Raw genomic sequence first — 20,645 nt, 5'->3', positions numbered from 1 at the left:
CACACATACAAGTTGCCAATCTTGCAATTATCTACCATTTAACTGTAAATGCAGACGACCAATTCAAAAGTACCTATAGCAAGGTTTTTTGATCCTCTTGGCTATGAGCTCCTTAAACAGAGAAGGAACTTTGCATTAGGGAAAATAATTATTTTCTGATTTTCAATCACCCTCAGTCCTTCAGTATTTCTCTATACCCTAGATATTCCTTGTCCTATTAACTAGCAACTACAGTTAAAGTTTTCTCTCACAGAGATGTTCCACTAATCAGAAGTGGTAACAATCAGAGGATGCAGCAACCACTGTATTCTGCAACTAGTCAGTTCTGCTTACACAGGTACAGGCAGAAAGAGGCAATTGACCTTTTTCCTTGTAAGGGGTTGCTGTCATTCGTGTTGCAATGGGCAGAACAATTCAAAGTGCAGRAAATAAAAAAGTGGCAGTTCATTTCACCTTCTCTCATGCTCTGTTTTGTGCAAGGGTAAAGAATAAACAGTTCTATATCAGGTATTTTTGCTTTCATTAAAATAAAAAAAAAACTCTAACATGAATATAATCTAATATTGTAACTCTTTTGAGGAAGTTCAGACTCAGTGAAAATGCTTGTATTCCAAGAGGGTTCCAGGACTGCTGAAATCACTACAGCTTAAATTATTCTTCATGCTTGTTACATACATTAAAGGTTTTACCTGCAAATATTTCTCTTCATTTTAAATAAAAATCAGGCTGAAAATACTCTTCAAGGCTAAGCAAGTTAGTATAACTAATTTTAAAATATTGATGAATATCCCTTTACTTAAAATGTACTGTAAAACCGAGGCATTGGTTGCCTCCTGGAAGGGGACAATTTTAACATAAGGATTGAAATTGTGCTCTAGAATTCAATGCAGTTATAGTGGATTTCTATTGATATAGGTCAGAGTACAGTCTGACCCTACATATTTTTGTAAAAGAGTAACTTATGTAACTTCTAACTTAGAGGATTAAAATATTGTCAGCACTTAGTGAAAGACCTTGTAAAGCTTCATATTAACTGAATCTCAATGACTGTCAAATTAATTTTGCTCTAATCAATAGTCTAAAAGTGTTTTTTGTTTGCTCTGTAGAATTAGCCTGGATTTTAAAAATCCTTCTGAGTTCCCACTGCTTTTCAGTACCACCAGCAGAGATTGTTCCGAGTACAGGATCAAATAAGAATTAATCCTCTTGTTCTCCCACAGACGTAGGGCCTCTGCAATTCTAACAGGAACAGAAAGTCATCTTAGCAATAGAGTAAGTAAACAGAAACCAGGAATGCACAAAAATACATCATCCAGTCTTAAGCATGTCAGCATCTGAAATGATTAGTGCTTCGTTTTGTCTGAGTTTGTGGTAGAAAGCCTCAGAAAGAAATGAGTAACCGGCAAGGCGATACTGGAAAGCAATCTGCCATCCCCACATGAAGCCCTGAAATGAACATGGAGACCTCTCTGGATGGTATGTATTTCATATTCCTCAGCTTGGTTGAGAAATTTTAACACATCTTCACTTGCTGTTTTTAGTCTGTTTCATTTACTGTCTTGTACCTATCAGGAGACTGCTGCCCTCTCCAAGCATTTACAACTCACTCCCAACACCAATAACCAAGCAGCTGTATCCTAGTGGCTGCTGCTTTGACTGCCCGTATCATTGCTCACACATTTGATCATTCATTTCTCTACTAATTGTTGCCTTTATTTTAACATGCATTATTTCAACAGTATATCTGCATAATATTTCAGCACAATGTTTCGGCAGAATCTCCAGAACACTTTTCCTTTCTATTTTCCCATTTCTGACTTAATACATAATTTTGTAGGAGAAAAAGGCATCAAGTTTGACAGTCTATTCTAACTGTTTTCATCAAAGATCTTATATGGTTGATAATAAATCCCTTTCCTGCATTTTAACCTAATGTAAACTGCTGATAAGCAAGTGATACTGAAAGGAGAGCATAAAGATGTAAGATGAACGCAGGTCCAGCACTGATGTCAATAGGTAAACTATCAATCTGCTAGATAAGGTGATTAAAGAAAAAGAAGTATTGATTGGAAGCTACAAACATTGCAGAAAGGTTAGTTAGCAGTAGAAAGAGTCCTTGGGAGCAAAGGAGGAAATCTGATGAAAATGGAAGCTAAACCCTGAAAGTTAAAAAGTTGAGCTTGCAAAGAGAATGAGGCTTGTGACAAACAGAAGGACAGGAAAGAAAGATGTATTCAGGGCATCAAAGGCAAGAAGGCTCTCTCCTGGAAAAGGAGAAAGAGGGAATGAAAATAATAACATGAAAACGTGAAGAAACTGGACTTTTATACGTTTGAATGATTTTAATCTTTAAAGAACTTGGAAAATAAAATTTCCAGGATCATATTTTCAAGTTATCTTTATAAATACAAATACATATAAATACGTACATATCTATGTATACAGTGTTTCACTTACAGAAGCTCATAATTGAGAAACTTTGTTAGTAACTCAACACAATGTATTCTATAAAATTAAGGTTTATTTCTAACTTAATCGAAATAGCATCTCCCTAGAGAATATCTGGGATAGCATATAAATGCATTTAAGAATAAAACATGGGGCTGTTCAGATATAAGCAGCCAAAGAAAGAAAAGGCAGAAAAACAAAAATGCAAAAAGGAACAACCTATGGAAAAAGAGAAACCAGCAAGAGCCACAGATATGTTGTCAGAAAAATTATTTTGCTAAGGATTGAAAAGCACCACTAAGCTACCCTTGTGGAAAGCTCTCTGGAAAGAGCACCTGAACGGGAACATCCATCCTCCAGTCTATCTTTACAGATAGAAAATGATAAGGAAATAAGGATATCACTCATCTCCATTTCCGTGGATGGACACATAAAATTGAAGCTGCTCTTTGGCGCTCTGTCTTAAGTCTACATTACTGAGGTTGAAAYAAGGTATGTTGAAGTAAGCAAACCTGTGATTAATGTATGCTTCAGCATGAGCAATTCAAAAGGGAAAGAGGAAATATGTGCATGACCTGAATAACACTCGTTTTGAACAAATCACCTACCAGCTTTCCATCCATACCAATCGGGCCCTAGGATAATCAAAAGCCAAAACAAAACGAAACCGTTAAATCAGAGGAACAGTGACATTGAGGAAAACATACAGACTTGTGGAATACTGCACACTTTAGAAGATGGTTTACTCTACGTSAGCTTTTAAATGCAATACATTAAAGATATTTTGAGAATGAAGGCACAAAGAAGGAACAAAAGAAGCAACCTTAAGTCAGTAGTAATAAAAAACAGTATCATGGGAAGCCAGGCAGTAGCTGATGTTTAACAAAAGAAGGGTTCAATGTGCAATGAAGGAATTGTTAGTTTGGCACATTACAGTGGTACAACACAACCAAATATATGAAATAATGCATCTGGTTCATATACTTTCTTTAAACAACCGGGAAAATATAAAATGCAGCCTATTTATGGAATGCTTTCATTGTAATCATAGCTTCCAGAGCAAACACTTTCAACATCTCATAACTAATTAATACTTAAATTAACATTATAGCAATGATGATTAATAAAAAACATCATATAATGCAGTTAAATGAGATACTAAAGATTTCCGCATATACTTTGGCCACGACAAAGTCTCATGTCTTATAACGCCTTTTTCTTCTCCCCCCCCCCTCGCCTGGGAATTACACTCTTGTGATACTTTGCAAGTTACTTACTTCCTTCAGTGTCTGGAGTTTGACTGCAGCTACATGGATGCAAATTCTAGAAAGGATTTAATGTGGCTGCACTCAGTTGCAACTCAGTAGCTGATTTTATATTAGGTGTATATTTAGGTGACCAAATGAGGGAGGAAGCGGCTTGAGGAAGTTGTATTACTTTTAAATTTGATGTTTAATTGTCATGTCTTCTGACAAGTGAACAAAGTGAAGTTACYTTTCACTGATGACAGGGTAAGAATAAGCACAGAAGTTGTTTCATTCCAGTCCTGTGTTTGACTGAAGCTGTGAGCTTTTAGGTATTTTTTGCCCCATGCAGGAGGAATGGTTATATTTGCTGGACTTTTTTTTTTTTGGAATACTGGCACTGTACTATGCTTCCCCTCTAAAGATGGACAGGCATTCCTTCAAGACTGAGTTTTCTAAACATACGGTTCCTTAGGACTGATTGCTCACACTGTCTAATTTGCATCGCTATTGCCAAGAAGACAGAAGATAGCATGTTTTCTGGTTTTACTTTGCCTTAGCTGCCTTTTGCCCCCCTTTCTCAGCATCAGTTCAGCTTGTGAGAAAAATTCAATGTGCAACTCCGTAATAGTTTAGTCCAACTCAGGCCCACAGGTGCTCTACCAACCTCTTCACCCAGGACTGTCTGTCCCTACCTTCTGTCACTAATACTAACAACAACTGGCACTAATACTCACATGAATGAACCAGCTCAAGTGGTTAATCAGAAATTAATACAAACATTGTAAGAAAAAGTGATGCAATATCAACCTAGTGAGCTCCCTTGCTATACATCCTCTTCCAACCTACAGTGCACACTCTGGTGGAAACTCCAGACAAACTTTGAATAAAACAGGACATCAGCAAGAAATACATTTTGTGAAACTCATAATTTCTGGTCCATTATCACTAAGAAGCCTGTGCATTAACTTACTTACAAGTTCCGATAATAAGTTGCTATGCCTAGGCAGCCCTATAGGAATAAATCCCCCTTTTCCTCTCTTTCTCTCCACCTCCTACTGAGGTTTCTTGTCACAACATGGAGTGGATGACATGCTGCAAGTGTAAAGCATGTTAGCAGTATCTTGGTTCTATTACTAAGACCCCTATCTTAGTCATGTGCTGCTATCCTGGGAAAGTTTATGACTGTTCAGAAGATCTACAAGATCTTTCAATGTTCTCTCTGAATCAGTTCTTCACTGATATTGAATAAAGAAAAAAAAAACCTTATGACGCGTATTAAGAGGACGGTCTCTATTATCAAGTTTTCTCAGTGTCTCTTGATTCCACACTTGCAGCACACACATAAGCACTTACTAATTTTCTCACAGTTAAGGCAAATCTGCAAATTACGAGCTTTCACAGACTGTTCTACCACTGTAGTAGAAGATACTTAACTGATAATATTTACACATGCAGTCTGCTGTAGGTGCAAAAATGAAGGCTGAGCTGAACCCTAGCTACGAATATGTTTACTTCTAGAAAGCAGACTACAGATTGCACTGGAATGCAATCATTAGTTTTGAAAGAAAGAATCCAAAAGATTTCCAAATGAAAGTCTGTCTTTGGTTCAAACTAAATTATTTGTCTCCAGGGTTGCACACTACATAGTTTAAAACACTTCCTGTTCTATTTTCTAAAAAATTACTACTGCAGATTAGCATGTCATTTTAGATAACAAGCATTTCAGCTTCTATAGGACAAAATCCCTCTAAAATATTTTTTTAAAAACTAAACATGACTAAATAGATCATGAAATAAAAGGGAATGAGATTTGTATAGCAGACAAATACACCAAAAAATTATTTGTTCACTTACTATACATACTACAGAAGCTACTGAAAATGTGTTTCCTCCAGACTACACATTTTCTTTCYAGGCTTCCACTACACTCTTAAAAATTTATGCTATTACTAGTTACTCATAGACTATATTATTTAGACTGCTCTCCAAGACGCTCAAAGGCAAAGATGTTTCTACATTAGATTTTTTTTTTTCCAAAGAATACACAACTATTTACTTAGCATTAACTACTTAATTAAAATCCTAAATGGACAGAGATAAYGTGGGAGGAAGGAGAAAATCAATGTTATTTAGCTCTGTTTTTGGGAAGTACACACAAAAAAATACTTTAAAATGCAATACACTGCAAAGAAATATACTTTAGTCAATTTTTGAACGCTAAAAAACAACAGTTGTTCTCTGTTTAAATAGTGTCTTCTATATATGGGTTATTCTGGAGGTAAATATTTGAGAATGCTTAGAGCTACTTACTGAAATTGAAAAAGYAAGCAGTGTCAGAAAACTTTAGTGTTTATGTCAAAAAGAATCAGTTTTATTACTTTAAGCAGCTTTATTACAATATATTTATTTCAGGAAATTCTGAGTGAAAATTGAAGTTAAGAAAAGATAGACTTGATATTGCATATTCAAATTTATTACATGATGAAAAAAGTCTTCCAAGGGAAGGAAAAGGAGGAAGATTTGGATTAGCTTCTTCTTTTAACTTCTCTACTAATCCCTCAGTGATTCTTTTCATTTAAGGAATATGCATCAGAAGACTGCATTCTGAAACCACAAGATACACACTGAACAGAAAATAGACATTATTTCTTCTTTATAAACAATAGCTCTTAACTTTCATAGATTTTAAAGTTTTTTTTTTTTTTAACAAAATGGATTGATACATTTTAGCAGTGCATAATTTCAGTAGGTTTACACTCATTGGAAGTATTTATATAAATATATTTGTTATAAATACATTTTCTGTGGAAGAATGAGAGATAAAATTTGGACATTGCAAATTATTTAAATTCTAGCTTTCTGTATAAATATCGAACAGGCCAATTATCATCTTCAAATGTATAACTGAGGACTCATATTTTCCTATTTTATATGAAGTTGAGCATTTTGGGAAAAAATGTATTTCCCAATATGGACAGTGGCTGTCTCAAATATTCTGCATACACAAATCAATACAGAAACACCTTCATCAATGAGAAATTTAAATGAACACAGAAAATGGAACAGAGCCCTGGTAACACCATTCCAGACTGCACTCCACTTTACTTGAACTTTCTTCATAGTAAGTGGCAGAGGTTACTTCTACATTTCTGATTCCATGGTTGTTCCCACAACTAAAGACAGAGCTAGTGAGACGTAACAAAGTCTCATAGGTGAAGCTGGGCAGCATTTAAGCAATTTCTGATCTCAAATCATATTCCACTGATTTAAAGGTGAGTTTTCATGTTAACTTTGGTAAGACCATGATTTGACACTCAGCTGTCCAAAAATCACATTTCAAGGTATCCTCCAGTAAATGTTAAAAAATCTTTTAGATCACACATTCGGCACAATTTTAAACTACTACACTACCACCACAACTTTAAATTAGAGCATCACAGTAGCATTTTGGAACTCAAACTCTTACCTTGATTAAATTGTGTGACTAAATTATTCCATTTTCCTAAATAATCTTCAGTAAAGTAGATTGTTAAATTGTTACTTGCAGCTGTATGAAATCGCTTACGTAAACACAAATGTAATAGGAGGTATCAAAGATTCAGAAGAAAGCAAGAATTTATCTTTAGAGCAGCTATGCATGGTGCATGCCAGTTACTGTCAGAGCAACTTAAAAATGCCTAGGCCAAAAAAGTCAGCACCGAATAGCAGGTTTGCAAATCATTTCCAGTAAATTCAAGTAAGCTGAAAGATGACACACTTTTCATATCATCTACATAAGTTCAAGATTGATAGAGGTTAAAAAAAAAAAACAAAAAAAAACACTATTACCAGATTCCCTCATCATGATACCATTAAAAATGATGAATCTCCACTTCCCTCTTTTTTTCCCCCCATTTGGTTTAGCAAGGCCGACTTTAACTAGATACTATAATGTGATTTCCTAGCAAGTCTAATGAGATTTCTCTTTAGTGAGATTTTTTTTTTTAGAGTTACATGGGCAACAAGTAAGAGGAGCTCCTTAACTAGCTGAATTTCTCCTACTGATGAAACATTATTGGTTYTTTTTCAATGACTCTAACTGATTGCTTTTAAGTGTAGTGGGAGTGAACAGCTCAGATAAAAACTCACTTACTCCAGGTGTCAGAGAAAGAGTGTTTTAAATCAACCTTTAGCAACTCTCTCTGGCCAACAATCAGGACATTACTGATAGATCTAAATAGTCCAGATCATTTAGGCTGGAGCAAACTGTACTGCGAAAAGAAAACAATAAAAAAAAATCTATTCAAAAACAAACACACACACACACACACACACACACCAACAAGGATGAATAAAAGGACTACAACGCTATCCCACAGAAGTCCATTACAAAATTTCCTGAATTCTTCCCTCAAGCACTGTGTATTAGCTATTATTTGAGACATAAAAGTCAGCTAGGCAGATCATCACTTGGAGACTGCAAAGTAAGTATATTATTTAGAATGATTTAGAGTTCTAAATTGAGATTTTAAAAAAGACAAAAAAGCAGCACTAWTTTGCTGCCCGATTTTGTTATCAGCAACTTACGGGTCTCATCCTAACTACTAGACCCTCTATCTCATTCAGACTTCAAAAATGGTATCTTGCTCCTCCTGTACCCTTTCAAATACTGATGCAAAGCTAATCATTCAAGATTTGAATTACTCAGCCCCTATAAAGCACACTTTGTTTTTATTTCAATGGGAAAATCAACATTCAATAAAGAAATACACTCTTAAATCCTTAATAGCCTAATCCTGTATTTCTAGTCATCTCTCATTTGGTCACAATCTTCGTATCTGCCCATCAAAAATACCTGTACTATTGCCTTTGTCACACCAATAAGGGACAAAAAGCTTCCTCTGGAAGCGTAAGAGAGACTCAGAAGCAAGTCCAAGAACAGTCCTAGTAGAATTGAGAGAAGTGCAGCAGTGTAATGAAGGCCCCAGGCTATACCTCTATCACCTAGAAAAGCCACACTGTACCTAGACTAGACACCACACACTGAGACTCCAGTTCATGAGCATAAAGGCAGTAAGAAGTTTTTCCAATTTTTACTCCAAATTATCTGTCAAGTATAGTGCCTTTGGTGTAGAGAAATAATCAAGCCTATCCATGTAAAGCAATAAGCTGCCAAGCAGAACTGGCAGGTCTCTTATGCATATTTTGCTGTTCTTGTTCCAGTAAATACTTACATTTTTCCATGCTTGTTAGTTTGTTTCATCTTTGAATTTCAGGAAACAAAAGGACAAGTGATCTGAAGGAATAAATTTCATATAGTGTCTCTAACATCCAGATTAGGATAAATTAGACAGTAGAAACCATCAGTAATGGGAAAAGATGGAATGTGAAGGACAATTCTAAAGACTCTAGAATAAACCTATAAGAACTCCAAAACTCTTCCTTGGAGGAACATCACTCTAGATTACCAGACTCCTATTCAGGAGACCTACATACAGTCTGAATACTCTAATAGCTCCTTCACAATTATAAATTGGGCTGGTTATATCTAAAAATAAGCAAGTTGGAGAAATAAAAAAATTGCTCAGAGTTTGGCTATTCATATAGTAGCTAAACTACAATAAAAGCACCGTATATGGTAGCAATAAGGGAACAAAAAGAGTTCTGTGCAAGAACAGCTTTCCAAAAGCACGTTTCACAGATGAAAATTAATTACCAAGATACTTCTTATTTGTATAGTTTTTGCAGGAAATCCAGCAGGCAGTTTCTTGTGGGGCAGATACATATTTCAGTATCCCTATGACTGTTCTTCCTGAAGAAATATGTATATAAAAATATATGGCAAAAGAACTGAACAAATCTAAGTTTTAACGAACTCTTCTAAAAAGACCTTACGCAGACATCCTTCTATTTATGATGGCCAAGACTACATACACCACAAATACATAGGAGAGAAAGTCCAAATATGRCTGTGTATCCAAAATTGTCAAGCATCTTTGTTGATTTCATACCTTAGATGAGAAAAAAGATTATTTCCAGACTTTCTCTTTGTAGCCAATGGATCTCATCAATATTAGCAACATTTGTATGGTCATGGCTGTATGACATAAATTACCACCAATGGAAACACTGTTGATTCCAGTAAGAGTCAAAGGAGCACAGTAACTCCTCACTAAAGTCATAGCAGAGTCATGTAAACAATACTTTGTTTTGTTTTACACTGATTATTTAACACTAACTTTGTTTGGGCTAAAGCTCCATACATGAAATAYCTAAATAATATTCAGCTACTTCTATATGGCAAAGAGAAAACTGTAAAATGAACTTGCCTAATCTTGGCAAATCATGCATGGTACAGYGAGTTGACAATTAGTACATTGCAATTGCCTGTTAAATAATGACCTGCATTGAAACTGTGATCTTGAAGTGCTTACTCCGTACACTTCACTTGTAAAAACACTCTTGTGAAGGGCTGCAAAACTACTTGTTTCCATTAAGATACTTCATTGTGCTACTGAACTCCAGTAAAACTTGACAGGTRCTTAAACACCATTAAGATATGTGCCGACCAGAGGGAAATCTCCTACCCTCTACCTAAAAGTTCTCATTTCTCTTGAAGAAACTSAAACTCCTGTATCCATAAATAGAAAGCACATGGCCAATTCATCAGTGCCAATGCCACTCTGTGAATATATTTGATGTGGTTGGTGCCAGGCTGATGAGAAAACAATAAACTGTGAAAAATGTCACTTCTCAAATATTAGCTGGCTGGAATTCAGCAAGAGATAGATTGCTGTAACAGCTGTGGCATAATGACTTTGATAAATTAGKTTTTTTTTCTCCTGGAGTAATTCCGAGGAACCCCTCTGTTTCCCCACACCATCATGGAAGTGAACCCACTTGCTGACACAAGCCATACAAATCCTTCCTTTATAAGAAGAATGTATTGAGGTCCATTAAGAAAATATATATATATATATATATATATAAATATATATATAGAGAGAGAGTCTTCTGTTAAGTAACACAATCCCAACAAGAACTAACCTGTAGAAGAAAATTTCTAATCTTCCCTCAGTGAAAGGATAAGCCTTGTAAAATAATCAAAGAGAGTAAGTACATAAATGGATTTTTGCTCCATCAGGATACTATGAATCTGACCATCATGTTCCTTCCTGCCTACAAAGCCACACATTTTGAATGGGGTTTCAATGAATTAAAATATAGCTACAGCTGCCAGGAGCAGCAAAGGAGATCTATCAGAGTGGATACAACTCCACAAAAAGAGAATAGAACAATTACAGCTAAAGGCTTTTAAAAGAGAACAAAACAAAAAGTCGAGGTATTGGTTTATTTGTAAACAAACATAAAAAATGAACCTCTTCCCTCTGACTAGCACRTGTTTTGAAGAAAGCTTTATTTGAACAATTCTAAGATAACTCAAATATCAATGTTCACATTCAGTCCTACTGCACAAATGCAGCATTTCTATTTGGGATACAATATATGAAAAATTGTGAAGATGCACTGTTTTAAAATTTAAACTCCAAAGCAGGTGCTTTCAGCTACGCCGTATGTGCCCAGATATTGGAATATAAAATTCTACAGATGCAAGCCCACTGAGATGCTCGTGTCATGTACCTACCAGACTTAAAAGACTCAAGTATATGTGCAGCTCATTTAAATAAACTTATACCATTTCAAACATACCATAGCCTTTGTCATCTCTTAAAATTTGGTCATGCTGCATACACCTCTGCCCCCTCCAAAATGAACATGAAATCAATGCAATCTTTGCATAGCATAAAGCATTAAGAAAAGCTACATGGAACATTTTCAAAAATTCATCTAATTCCAAGAAATAAAGTTGAACTCAGGGATGCATTACAATATTTTTTCATTCTTTCCTCTTGAAGTGTTTCCCCATGTAGTTTTTAGTGATGCATCATCTGTTCTATTTCTCCCATTTAACAAAAAAGTGGGATGTACCAAGGAAATAATTCAAAAGATTATTTCTAGTCCTTAAAGACAATTTTTCATTAAAATCTTACAATGATCATCACTGAAAGTTTCCAGAAGGAACACTTACTAATGTGCCAAYGGAAACAAAATTAGGCATGTAATGGTAAGGATTATAAATCACACAAAGTGTTCAGACAGGCACACAACATCTTTTTTTGCAAGGCTGTACTTTTACTAGTTAAATTAGCCTAACTAGGGAGCTAAATTCAGCCTCATTTATTGCCTTATTATGCCACTAACCTCAGACAGTCYTAATGGCCTTTCCCACCAGAGAGCGAGCAATTCAGTTTAAATCCAAAGTGTAACACTTGGAAGGTCATGACTAGGTTGAAAGTAACAGATATTTGGTGCATGTTGACCCATTCAAAAGAGCTTGGTGGAYGAGGCAGAGGAGCAAGAGGAGAAACTGAGTTCTTTAGAATAAGCTCAAATATAACGCATGCCTCAAAGGTGACAGTTACTAGTGTCTGGAAAGGAGGTAATGTTTGAGTGGGATAATCTTTCTAGTGGTACCAGACTTTTTACGAGAGATTATTAGGAAAACTTAAGAACTTTCTATCTTTCAATACATCACTCAAGGGCATGTATCAAATGGGTTAAAAGGGGGGGGGAATGCTCAGCATTACATTTAAAAAAAAGGGGGGGGGGGAAAGATGTGATATCAGGAGAAGCAGAAGTTTGAAAGAGAGTACAGCTGCAACATCATATTGGCAGCCAAAACATTTGAGGGACCAAGAAACCATACTATTGGGAAGGAAATAGAAACGAAGAAGAAGGAGGAAAAGGAGAAAAAAATCACTCAGGAATGAGCTATGGTGCAGTCAGGCAATGAAGGGGAAAGCCTGGAGCCAAACAGTCACCAGCGAGATGGAGTGTCTAAAGGAATATTTGGTTTGCTCACAACACACTGGAAGAGGCTACTGAGAGGATGCTGGAAGAATCTTCCCATTTTGATTTAGGGAATCAGCAGCAATACTTCTTCAAACTATTTCCACAGTTTTCTCCTTTGTAGGGGGAAGGATATTCAGACTCAACTTCCAGACTCCTTCTCCTGGTAATTTCTTTTGCTTTCATAGAAAACCCAATTTATATTTTTTTGAAATTTATATATAAAGTAGAATATTATTTTTCTGGCATTAGAGAACAAGAGCTCACCTCTACAAAATCTTCCTACCGAATTGGTGCCTTTTTTCACCTCAAGTTATTTAGAAATAGCTATTGAGTTCCTCTAAACTTTCATCTCTGCTTTTTGCAGCTTGCCTATCTGGAACCAGAAATACAGAAATTTTTCTACTTTTATTCTGAAACCTCCTTTTAACTTGAAATGACACCACTGTCTCAGTGGTCAGTTAGAAAAAAGTGTTTCCTTTTTCCTCAACAGTTGCTGCTCAGACAGAACCAAACCTTATCAACCAACAAAACATTTAACCAAGAAAACAAAACTACCTACAATATATAACGTGATTAAAAAGCTCACCCCCCCCAAAAAAAAAATACAAAAAGCCTGTAATTCTAAGTATTTTATAACTACYTTTTTGAGACATATTCCAACAAATCATACATTCCTCTTCCCTCTTTTCTAATCTTGCAACTTGAGTTCAAGTCCACAAGAGGTGAACAGGTGTATCCAAAGACAGAATATAGTTCAGTGCAACAGCTTTTAAAATCCTACAGCATTTCTCAGTCTCGTTAATCCATTTATTTTTATAAYCTCTAAATTATAAACTGTCTAGATCCACACATAAAATCATCCAAATAAAATGATTTCAGGACTTTTTCTGACATTACTGGATTTCAAGTTTATAAAAGGGTTCTTGCAGAAGCTGATGACAGCATGAAGAACAAAATCTGTTTCTTTGGATCCCCATCTAGGGAGAAACAATTTGAATGTGATGGCAAAACCAGATTACACTTCACATACCTTAAGGGCAGAAACTTAAAATGAGAGATCTTCTATCATATGCAGAACGGAAAAAAAAAAAATCAGGATAATTGATCCATGCAGCTGGAAGAAAAAATGTTGAGGTCATTTCCTATATAGGAATATACTGAAGAATGGTTAATCAGTTAGACTACCTGAAAGAAAACCACAAGTCTCACTCAGGAGGAGTTTTCCTATTAAAAAAAAAAAAAAAAAAGCACTTGCACACTGATGGGGAATGTAAATGCTAGGTCATGTACAACGGAACTTACTGAACCGCTATAAATTACTCGTGGTGCTTGTGGAGCATTCTAATCCATTCTCTCAACCTTTACCATCACCTATAGAAATCTGCACCACGGTTAATAAAGTTCTCTGAAACGAACTGCAAGTAGCAGACTAAAATCATTCCAATTGCTAGAAGACGCAAGAACACATTATGAGTATCCGAGACCACTGAACAAAAATAATATGAATGTAAAACATGAATTCCAGCACAGGGATATAATTTCTGCTTCACAAAAATCTCTGTACTGATAAATAAAGCACTTCCTTAGTACCTGCAATTTCTCTCTCTCTCTCTCTTTTTTTTTTTTTTNTGCATAGGTCCAAATTTCACTTTATCCTACCACAGCAAATAGTGCTTATTTGGGGGACTGTTTGAGTTCGCACCATTCAGTGTGAACAAGAGTTGAAGAATCTACCCTTACTACAGTTTATCTTAGTTACAACTGACCTGGTAAAATGAGGAACAGTTACATATGAGAGCTGTGACATGTATAMATTTCCAAACTTTTCCTGGATTTACTTTGCTTGTTAAGATTTCTACACTCAACAAACATGAGTACGCAGTAGTTAATCTAGGTAAGAATATTATGTAACAGCAAGAAACTGATTTTTAAGTTAAAAACTTAATATTCCTTTCAACTGATGAGTRCTCATGTGCATGATTGTTTTTCATCATGCTCCCTTTGTAAGGCAAAGAAGCAAAAGGCTAAATTCTGCTCAGTTACACTGGGAATAGCTACTGTGAAGTTGCACTGAACAAACCATTAGCTCAGTGATTTTCTGTTAGATTACCAGTACAATACTGTGCAGCTCTCAGTACTAGCAAATAATACTAAATGTTAATTGTTTTACCATAAGCCAAAAGGAAAAAAAAAATCAACCTTTTGAGAGAATGATTTATGATCTGTATCCTATACAGTCACGGAAAAACCTCCAATTAACATTCCACATTGCTTTTATAAATCTTTCCTACTAGAGAAACATGTTTGCTTTCAGAAATAAAACTGCTTTAACTAATCTTGATTTTGATATGCATGTGTGCAGCTGAGAACTCATTCCTCCATAAAAGAAACTAACAGCAGTTCACACTATACCCTAGTACTTCTCTTGATGAAGAGAGATGAAGGAAGCAAAATGCACATTAAACGTATCCTCGCTAAAAGATCCCCAGAAATGGGGAAAAGGGAATTTAAGGTTTTGTCCTACCAACTGAACTTCTACATTAAAAGAGAAGCAAAAAAATCAAAGGTCAGTGAACCTCACTAGCATGATAAATGCAAGCCCAAATTAGTTTTGATGTTCTTACTGGATGATGCTACGCAGTGTTTGGCCCATTAAAGCATTTGAGAGAACCAATGAGCCAACGCGATGAATCCAGGGTGCCATTACYGGAGCACAGCTTCTTGGTTCTCAGCATGGAGCAAGTTTCTCATTCTGCTTTGCAAGAACCACCAGTTCAGGTGCTTGTCTGCTCCAGATGTTCCTTTTCCTATATCATAAATGGAAACCGAACCCTAAGTGCAGAGGGAAGTGRGTGTTTGGAAATCACAGAACACAAGAACCTTTAGGAAAAGCGCTGTATCAAGCCCTTTAGGAACAATATTCTTCAGTGAATTTTATACTCCTTGGCCTTATGCTATGATTAACAGCGCACTTAAACCCCCACATATGCATATTCATCTGGGAGCTGTGTGAGTAGCAGTTTTTACATATCCTTCAGCTGTATTACAGATCCACCATTAAAAAAAATTACATATCACATTTACAATTCTCCTTCATAACAAACGAATTGATGATTTATGACCTCTTACATGTGGGTTTGGGATTTCCCTCCCCATCTGTGATAGATAGAAACAGTAATTAAAGATAGGACTTCTGTTGTAAGTGATTTAACGTTTTTTCTTTCAATTTTTCAAAGTTTCTTTTGAGAGACAGGATAGTTCAGGAAAATTAGGAGAGGCATTTTAACTATCACTGGTTACCCATTGTATATCTGCATGCAATGGTCACTAATATATTTTGAGAAATGAGGCCCAGAATTATAATTCCTATCTATGTTGGCCAAAACATTTGGAACACATTTTGTTCAAGGATTGTTCATTTCATATATAAAGTTATTTTCCATTATGCTGTTGAATTGCATCATGTGTTCTGAGGAAGTCATTAGAAAGTTTGCTCTAAGCACGATGCCCAGGAAAAGGTGAGTATAAATGATCTCAGGTGTAGTTCAAGCATTAGTCATATCTGCCAAAGCATGGATGTGAAAATCTTAACTACGGCCTTCTCCACATCACCTGCACTAGCTGCCAAACTGAAATCAGTTGAGTGGACTGGGGAGACTAGAAATTTATCTATACTGTCAAATAGATCATAAACCAGTTTATTTAATTCCCTTCTTCAGCTATGAATACTTAATTATGAAAGAGGAAAGGCTAATTCTTTAGAGATTTTTGGAAAAAATTAGCTACAACTGTTCTATCTATCTGCCATCAAATATAACGCTGTATTTATCTGTTAAATGTATGGTGTTATATTATTTTGAGCTAACAATCAACCATGAATCTAATCTCAATTACACTGATTTACACTAGCCCATAGTATTCTAGTGTTATTACGCTCAGTTATTGACATCTAATTCCCCAAAATCAGCTATTACAAAAAGTGCCACGCAGAGATGTTGATTTATCACTTCTCCTTCATGAATCTGAGATAAGAACTGTTAATTTAAAGGGGCTTGGGAATCCAACACATGGTAACAATTGTCTGCATTAGAAACAATACACTGAAGTACTTATTACCATTTTGTTTGATTATTCTACTAATTTTTTGCAGCTTTATTTGTAATTGCATGTAGAAACTGGAATGAAATAACCTAAAATATTTAATTAGTTTAAATCAAAATGTACTATGTCGGGGGCATTTATTGCTGCACAAATCATTTTCTAAAGTCACTATGTGAAGCTTCTACCCTAGCTCATTTTAGAAACTTTTATCATAATTGCAAATGGGGATAAAGGGTAGAAATTTCTTCTTGTTTTTATGCTGCTGGCTTTTGCAGATGAGTCAGTTTTCACTTCAGTATCACATCACATATATGGAATAGTTCGGGACRCTTTGAGCATCCTCAAGGGAGCTGGAGGAAAAAAAATACTGCCTTCTCTTTTATTTATGCACTCAGCATTACATGGACGTAACAGATGAAAAGATTCAACCAATGGTTCATTCATAACAGCAACTATAATAAGCTAATAAACATATTCTGATGCGTAGCTGAAATTATCATCTGTGACAAAATTAATAACAACTGAAAGCTTATGAGGTCTCAACTTTTTGAAGTCAATTTTTATGAGGCATCTGAAATCACTGAAAAAAAGCAGCATATGAAGAAATTAAACTAATTGTATTATGCACTTATTCATAGATTTGAAGGTTATAGAAACATTATCACTATTAATGTGACCTGCTTCATCACAAAAGCTACAGTTACTACTCACACATGTAAATTTAAASACTCTCCCAAATGCTACAAGAAAATTTGGAAGTTTACTCATTGTTATTGTGTCCTCAATAGCAGGTGGGGTTTTTTTTTGTGTCCTCAGTAGCAGGGGTTTTTTTGTTTTTCTTTTTTTGTTTTTTTGTTTTTTTTTTACTACTACTACTAGATTCTTATAGCCTTCCTCTGTTTCTCACAGAACAAGAATACTATGCAGTTAACTTGTTTAACAGCCTTTTATGCCTGTTTAAATTGAAGAATATATTTGGGAACACTATAAATGTCGCTGCTCCTGAAAATTCCCAATCCACTGGGTTACAACCATTAGCAAGAGTTTGAAGGTGTCAAAGTTCTCTCTAAATACACAAGCCAATACAACCTGCAACTATAGCCTCTTAACATATACTATGGGATGCCAGTAACTACAAGGAGGAAAGGTGTAATCCACTTTTTTCGAGAGTGGTAATCCTAGAAACTAAGTAACCCTTACCTACCTGAATACTAACTGTGCAAGAATATAATTTTGAGACTGCAGCTTTAAAACTGTGATTTGGACCATACTTATGGTTCAATATCAGGGAAAAGCACTTTAATAAATGAGTTACCCACCTCTGTTTGACCACTTTTCAAGGCTCACATCACGTAACACACGTGTGGCTTGAGAAAATCATACTGATACCCTAGAAGGCACTTAAAGTCATCAATTCCAATAGCTACAGAWGCTGTTGGGTGCTGTACTTGTCACATGTATCCACACAAAGGTTTTCTACAGCTGTAGAAAGATGTTTTTCTCTACACCTTAGGGCAGAGTTGAATATTTTATTTTTCCTACCCTTATTCCTATAGTTGTCGGCCTGACTGCAATATTAAAAAAAAAAAAAAAAAAGCTCTTGCGGTAAGCTTCTCTAGCAGGACTGTGGCACTTACAAACAGTGTACAAGGAAGTCTGCAGACAACATTTGAAGTATCAGTACTACATTCCTTCTGGGTCAAAGTATGTTCTTGGAATATTCACTCTAATGAATGACTTGTCTCCAGTATTTTGATGAGCTGTGGCAGGTGAATTTGGAGTTCTGACTTGTTGCAGAAAATGTATTAATGAAAAGTTCTGGAGATGCAGAAAACTCCAGAAATTAGTGAAAAGTGTTCATGTGAAAGAAGAAAAATAGTCCTGTGGATTTCATTTATACTCATCTTGAGTTGTCACTATTTTTCTGATGAAATTAGAGCATTGGCATCAGCTGGCAACCTTTATGAACAATGAGCAAGGAGTACTTGGTTAAGAATAAAGAAATCAGCAAATTAGAAACCTTCTGAGATGGACAACTGATAAACTATCTTTCTGAAGAGGAGGAAGATTCCTTCCACTCCTTGAGAACAAGCAAGAAGTTTGAGGCAGATGGGGCAACTGAAAACCACGTCTCCCAAGACTATCACCTCTGTCAAGAGTAAAAAGGAGGATAAATTACATAGAACTAAGAAAACTTACACCAAATCACTGAGTGCAAAGAAGCTCTTAAGATTTCAGATGCTTAGAATTTTCTGTATATTTTGAAAGAYTTTTTTTAATAATCAAAATAGTTATCAAATACTTCTCTACCAAACCTGAAACTTATTGCAAAAGTTTTGCACCTTATTTTGATCAAATGCCCAAAATAGAGAATGGTCTTAAAACACCCCTGTTGAAAAAAAGAAATGCTGTGAAGAGAGAATGAAACTTGATGAAAAATCCTCAGTTTTTGCTCATTTCTTCTCTTTTGATTCTTTCACTTATGTTTGTTTTATGGAAACCAAGTTGCCATGGTACCTGAGTTTTAAAGATCTGCATTTGGAGAGAACTAATTTTCTGTGTTTTCTGTTTAAAAAAAAATACTACTAAATACAGTTGAACTGACACAAACAAAACCCAGCCAACTTTCACCCCCTTTTGGTAGACTTGCATATTAAATCTGTTATATGATAGAAAATAAGTCTTGTGAAAAGAAGAAAGAAACTGGAAAAAAAAAAAAAAACAGATATTCCACAGGAAACCCTGATGAAAGAACTTTACCTAGCAACTATATATTCTTGCTTATGCTAGGAATCCATACATGTCATTTAGTTGAAAAAAATATATATATTGTATTTACACACATACAAAATATACGTACTGTATTTACACACGTATRTATTTATATAAAATGTCCAAAATCAAAACCAAACTGGCATTCCTCTAACTGTAGATGGTTTGGAATCTTTTACACAAGCTCTTCCAGAAACAAGGTGAATTCCAAACATGGTTCATAGTTAAATTACTGAAATTTCACACATACTACTTGTACTTCTGCTCACTAGCAGCTCCAGGAAGATACTGGTCCCGGTAACTCAATCACAGATGAGAAACATTCTCTGAGATTTGTGTTGTCAGATAACATGCACAGAATTGGAGGCAGAGCCAAGACGGAAAGAAATCTGGGATAATGTTCCCATGCCTGTAAGCCTCCTAGTGCTGACCCATAAYGGTATTTAGTTCTGTCATTTTCAAACAGATGTGTATGTAATATACCTGAGAATACACAATAGCTTTTGAAAAGTTATTGCTGATACTGAATACTTGTTCCAAGTACTCATGTCAATATATTTGGTTTTTGTAACTAATACTTAAAAATAAACAGGTGGAAGAGAAGAGTCGTATTTGACGGTTGTTTAATGCAGACAAACACAAAGGACCCACATGCAGCCTTGCTTGGTCACAGAACTGAATGGAATGAATGGAAGCTCAGTGTTCTGTTCTTTACAAAAATGTTCTTTACAAACTGCCCAGGAACTTCTCCATAATTACATGCAACTTTCATTCTATAAAAGAAATGATGAGAGAATGAAGAGGAAAGGGGCATGCTACACTATGTCTTCATATGGATTTGTCTACACAGTCCCAATCTCTCTCTGAGGAGCCAAGGACTCTGGAGAAATATTCAAATATGTGGTACTGTCACAGACAAAGCAACACAACCAGACAATAAAATGTTTTTTTTTTCACCAGTCTCCCAGTGGTCTTCATCTTCTTCCATACCATGGTTTATTTCTTCACAGCCTTTCTCTGTTCTAGCTATACACTTTAAGTAACATAGGAATGGAAGGGAAGTGAAGGGAGAATGAGAACCTTCTGACAGCAATCTGAAATCTTCTACATATCATGATTCCCAGGATACGARCTTCTCTTATGGTATATTGGTGCATTATTTTTTCACTGGTGCAAAAATCAAAA

The 20,645-nt window shown here is 35.5% G+C and overlaps 1 protein-coding gene across 1 annotated transcript in view; it reads right to left on the bottom strand.

The window, feature by feature from the left end:
• The window catches only part of COL25A1 (collagen type XXV alpha 1 chain), a 308,714-nt gene that overhangs the window by 123,528 nt on the left and 164,541 nt on the right, over positions 1 to 20,645 (bottom strand). The window contains exon 6 of the mRNA XM_085309395.1: positions 3,057 to 3,083. Within this exon, the coding sequence (XP_085165521.1) occupies positions 3,057 to 3,083 (27 nt within the window). The remainder of the gene's footprint in view (positions 1 to 3,056; positions 3,084 to 20,645) is intronic.

This window comes from Rhea americana, unplaced genomic scaffold (genome assembly GCF_003343005.1).
Source record: "Rhea americana isolate MKP2758 unplaced genomic scaffold, rheAme1 scaffold_106, whole genome shotgun sequence".
In the NCBI taxonomy this organism is placed as follows: Eukaryota; Metazoa; Chordata; class Aves; order Rheiformes; family Rheidae; genus Rhea; species Rhea americana.
This window is presented reverse-complemented; position numbering and strand designations above follow the sequence as displayed.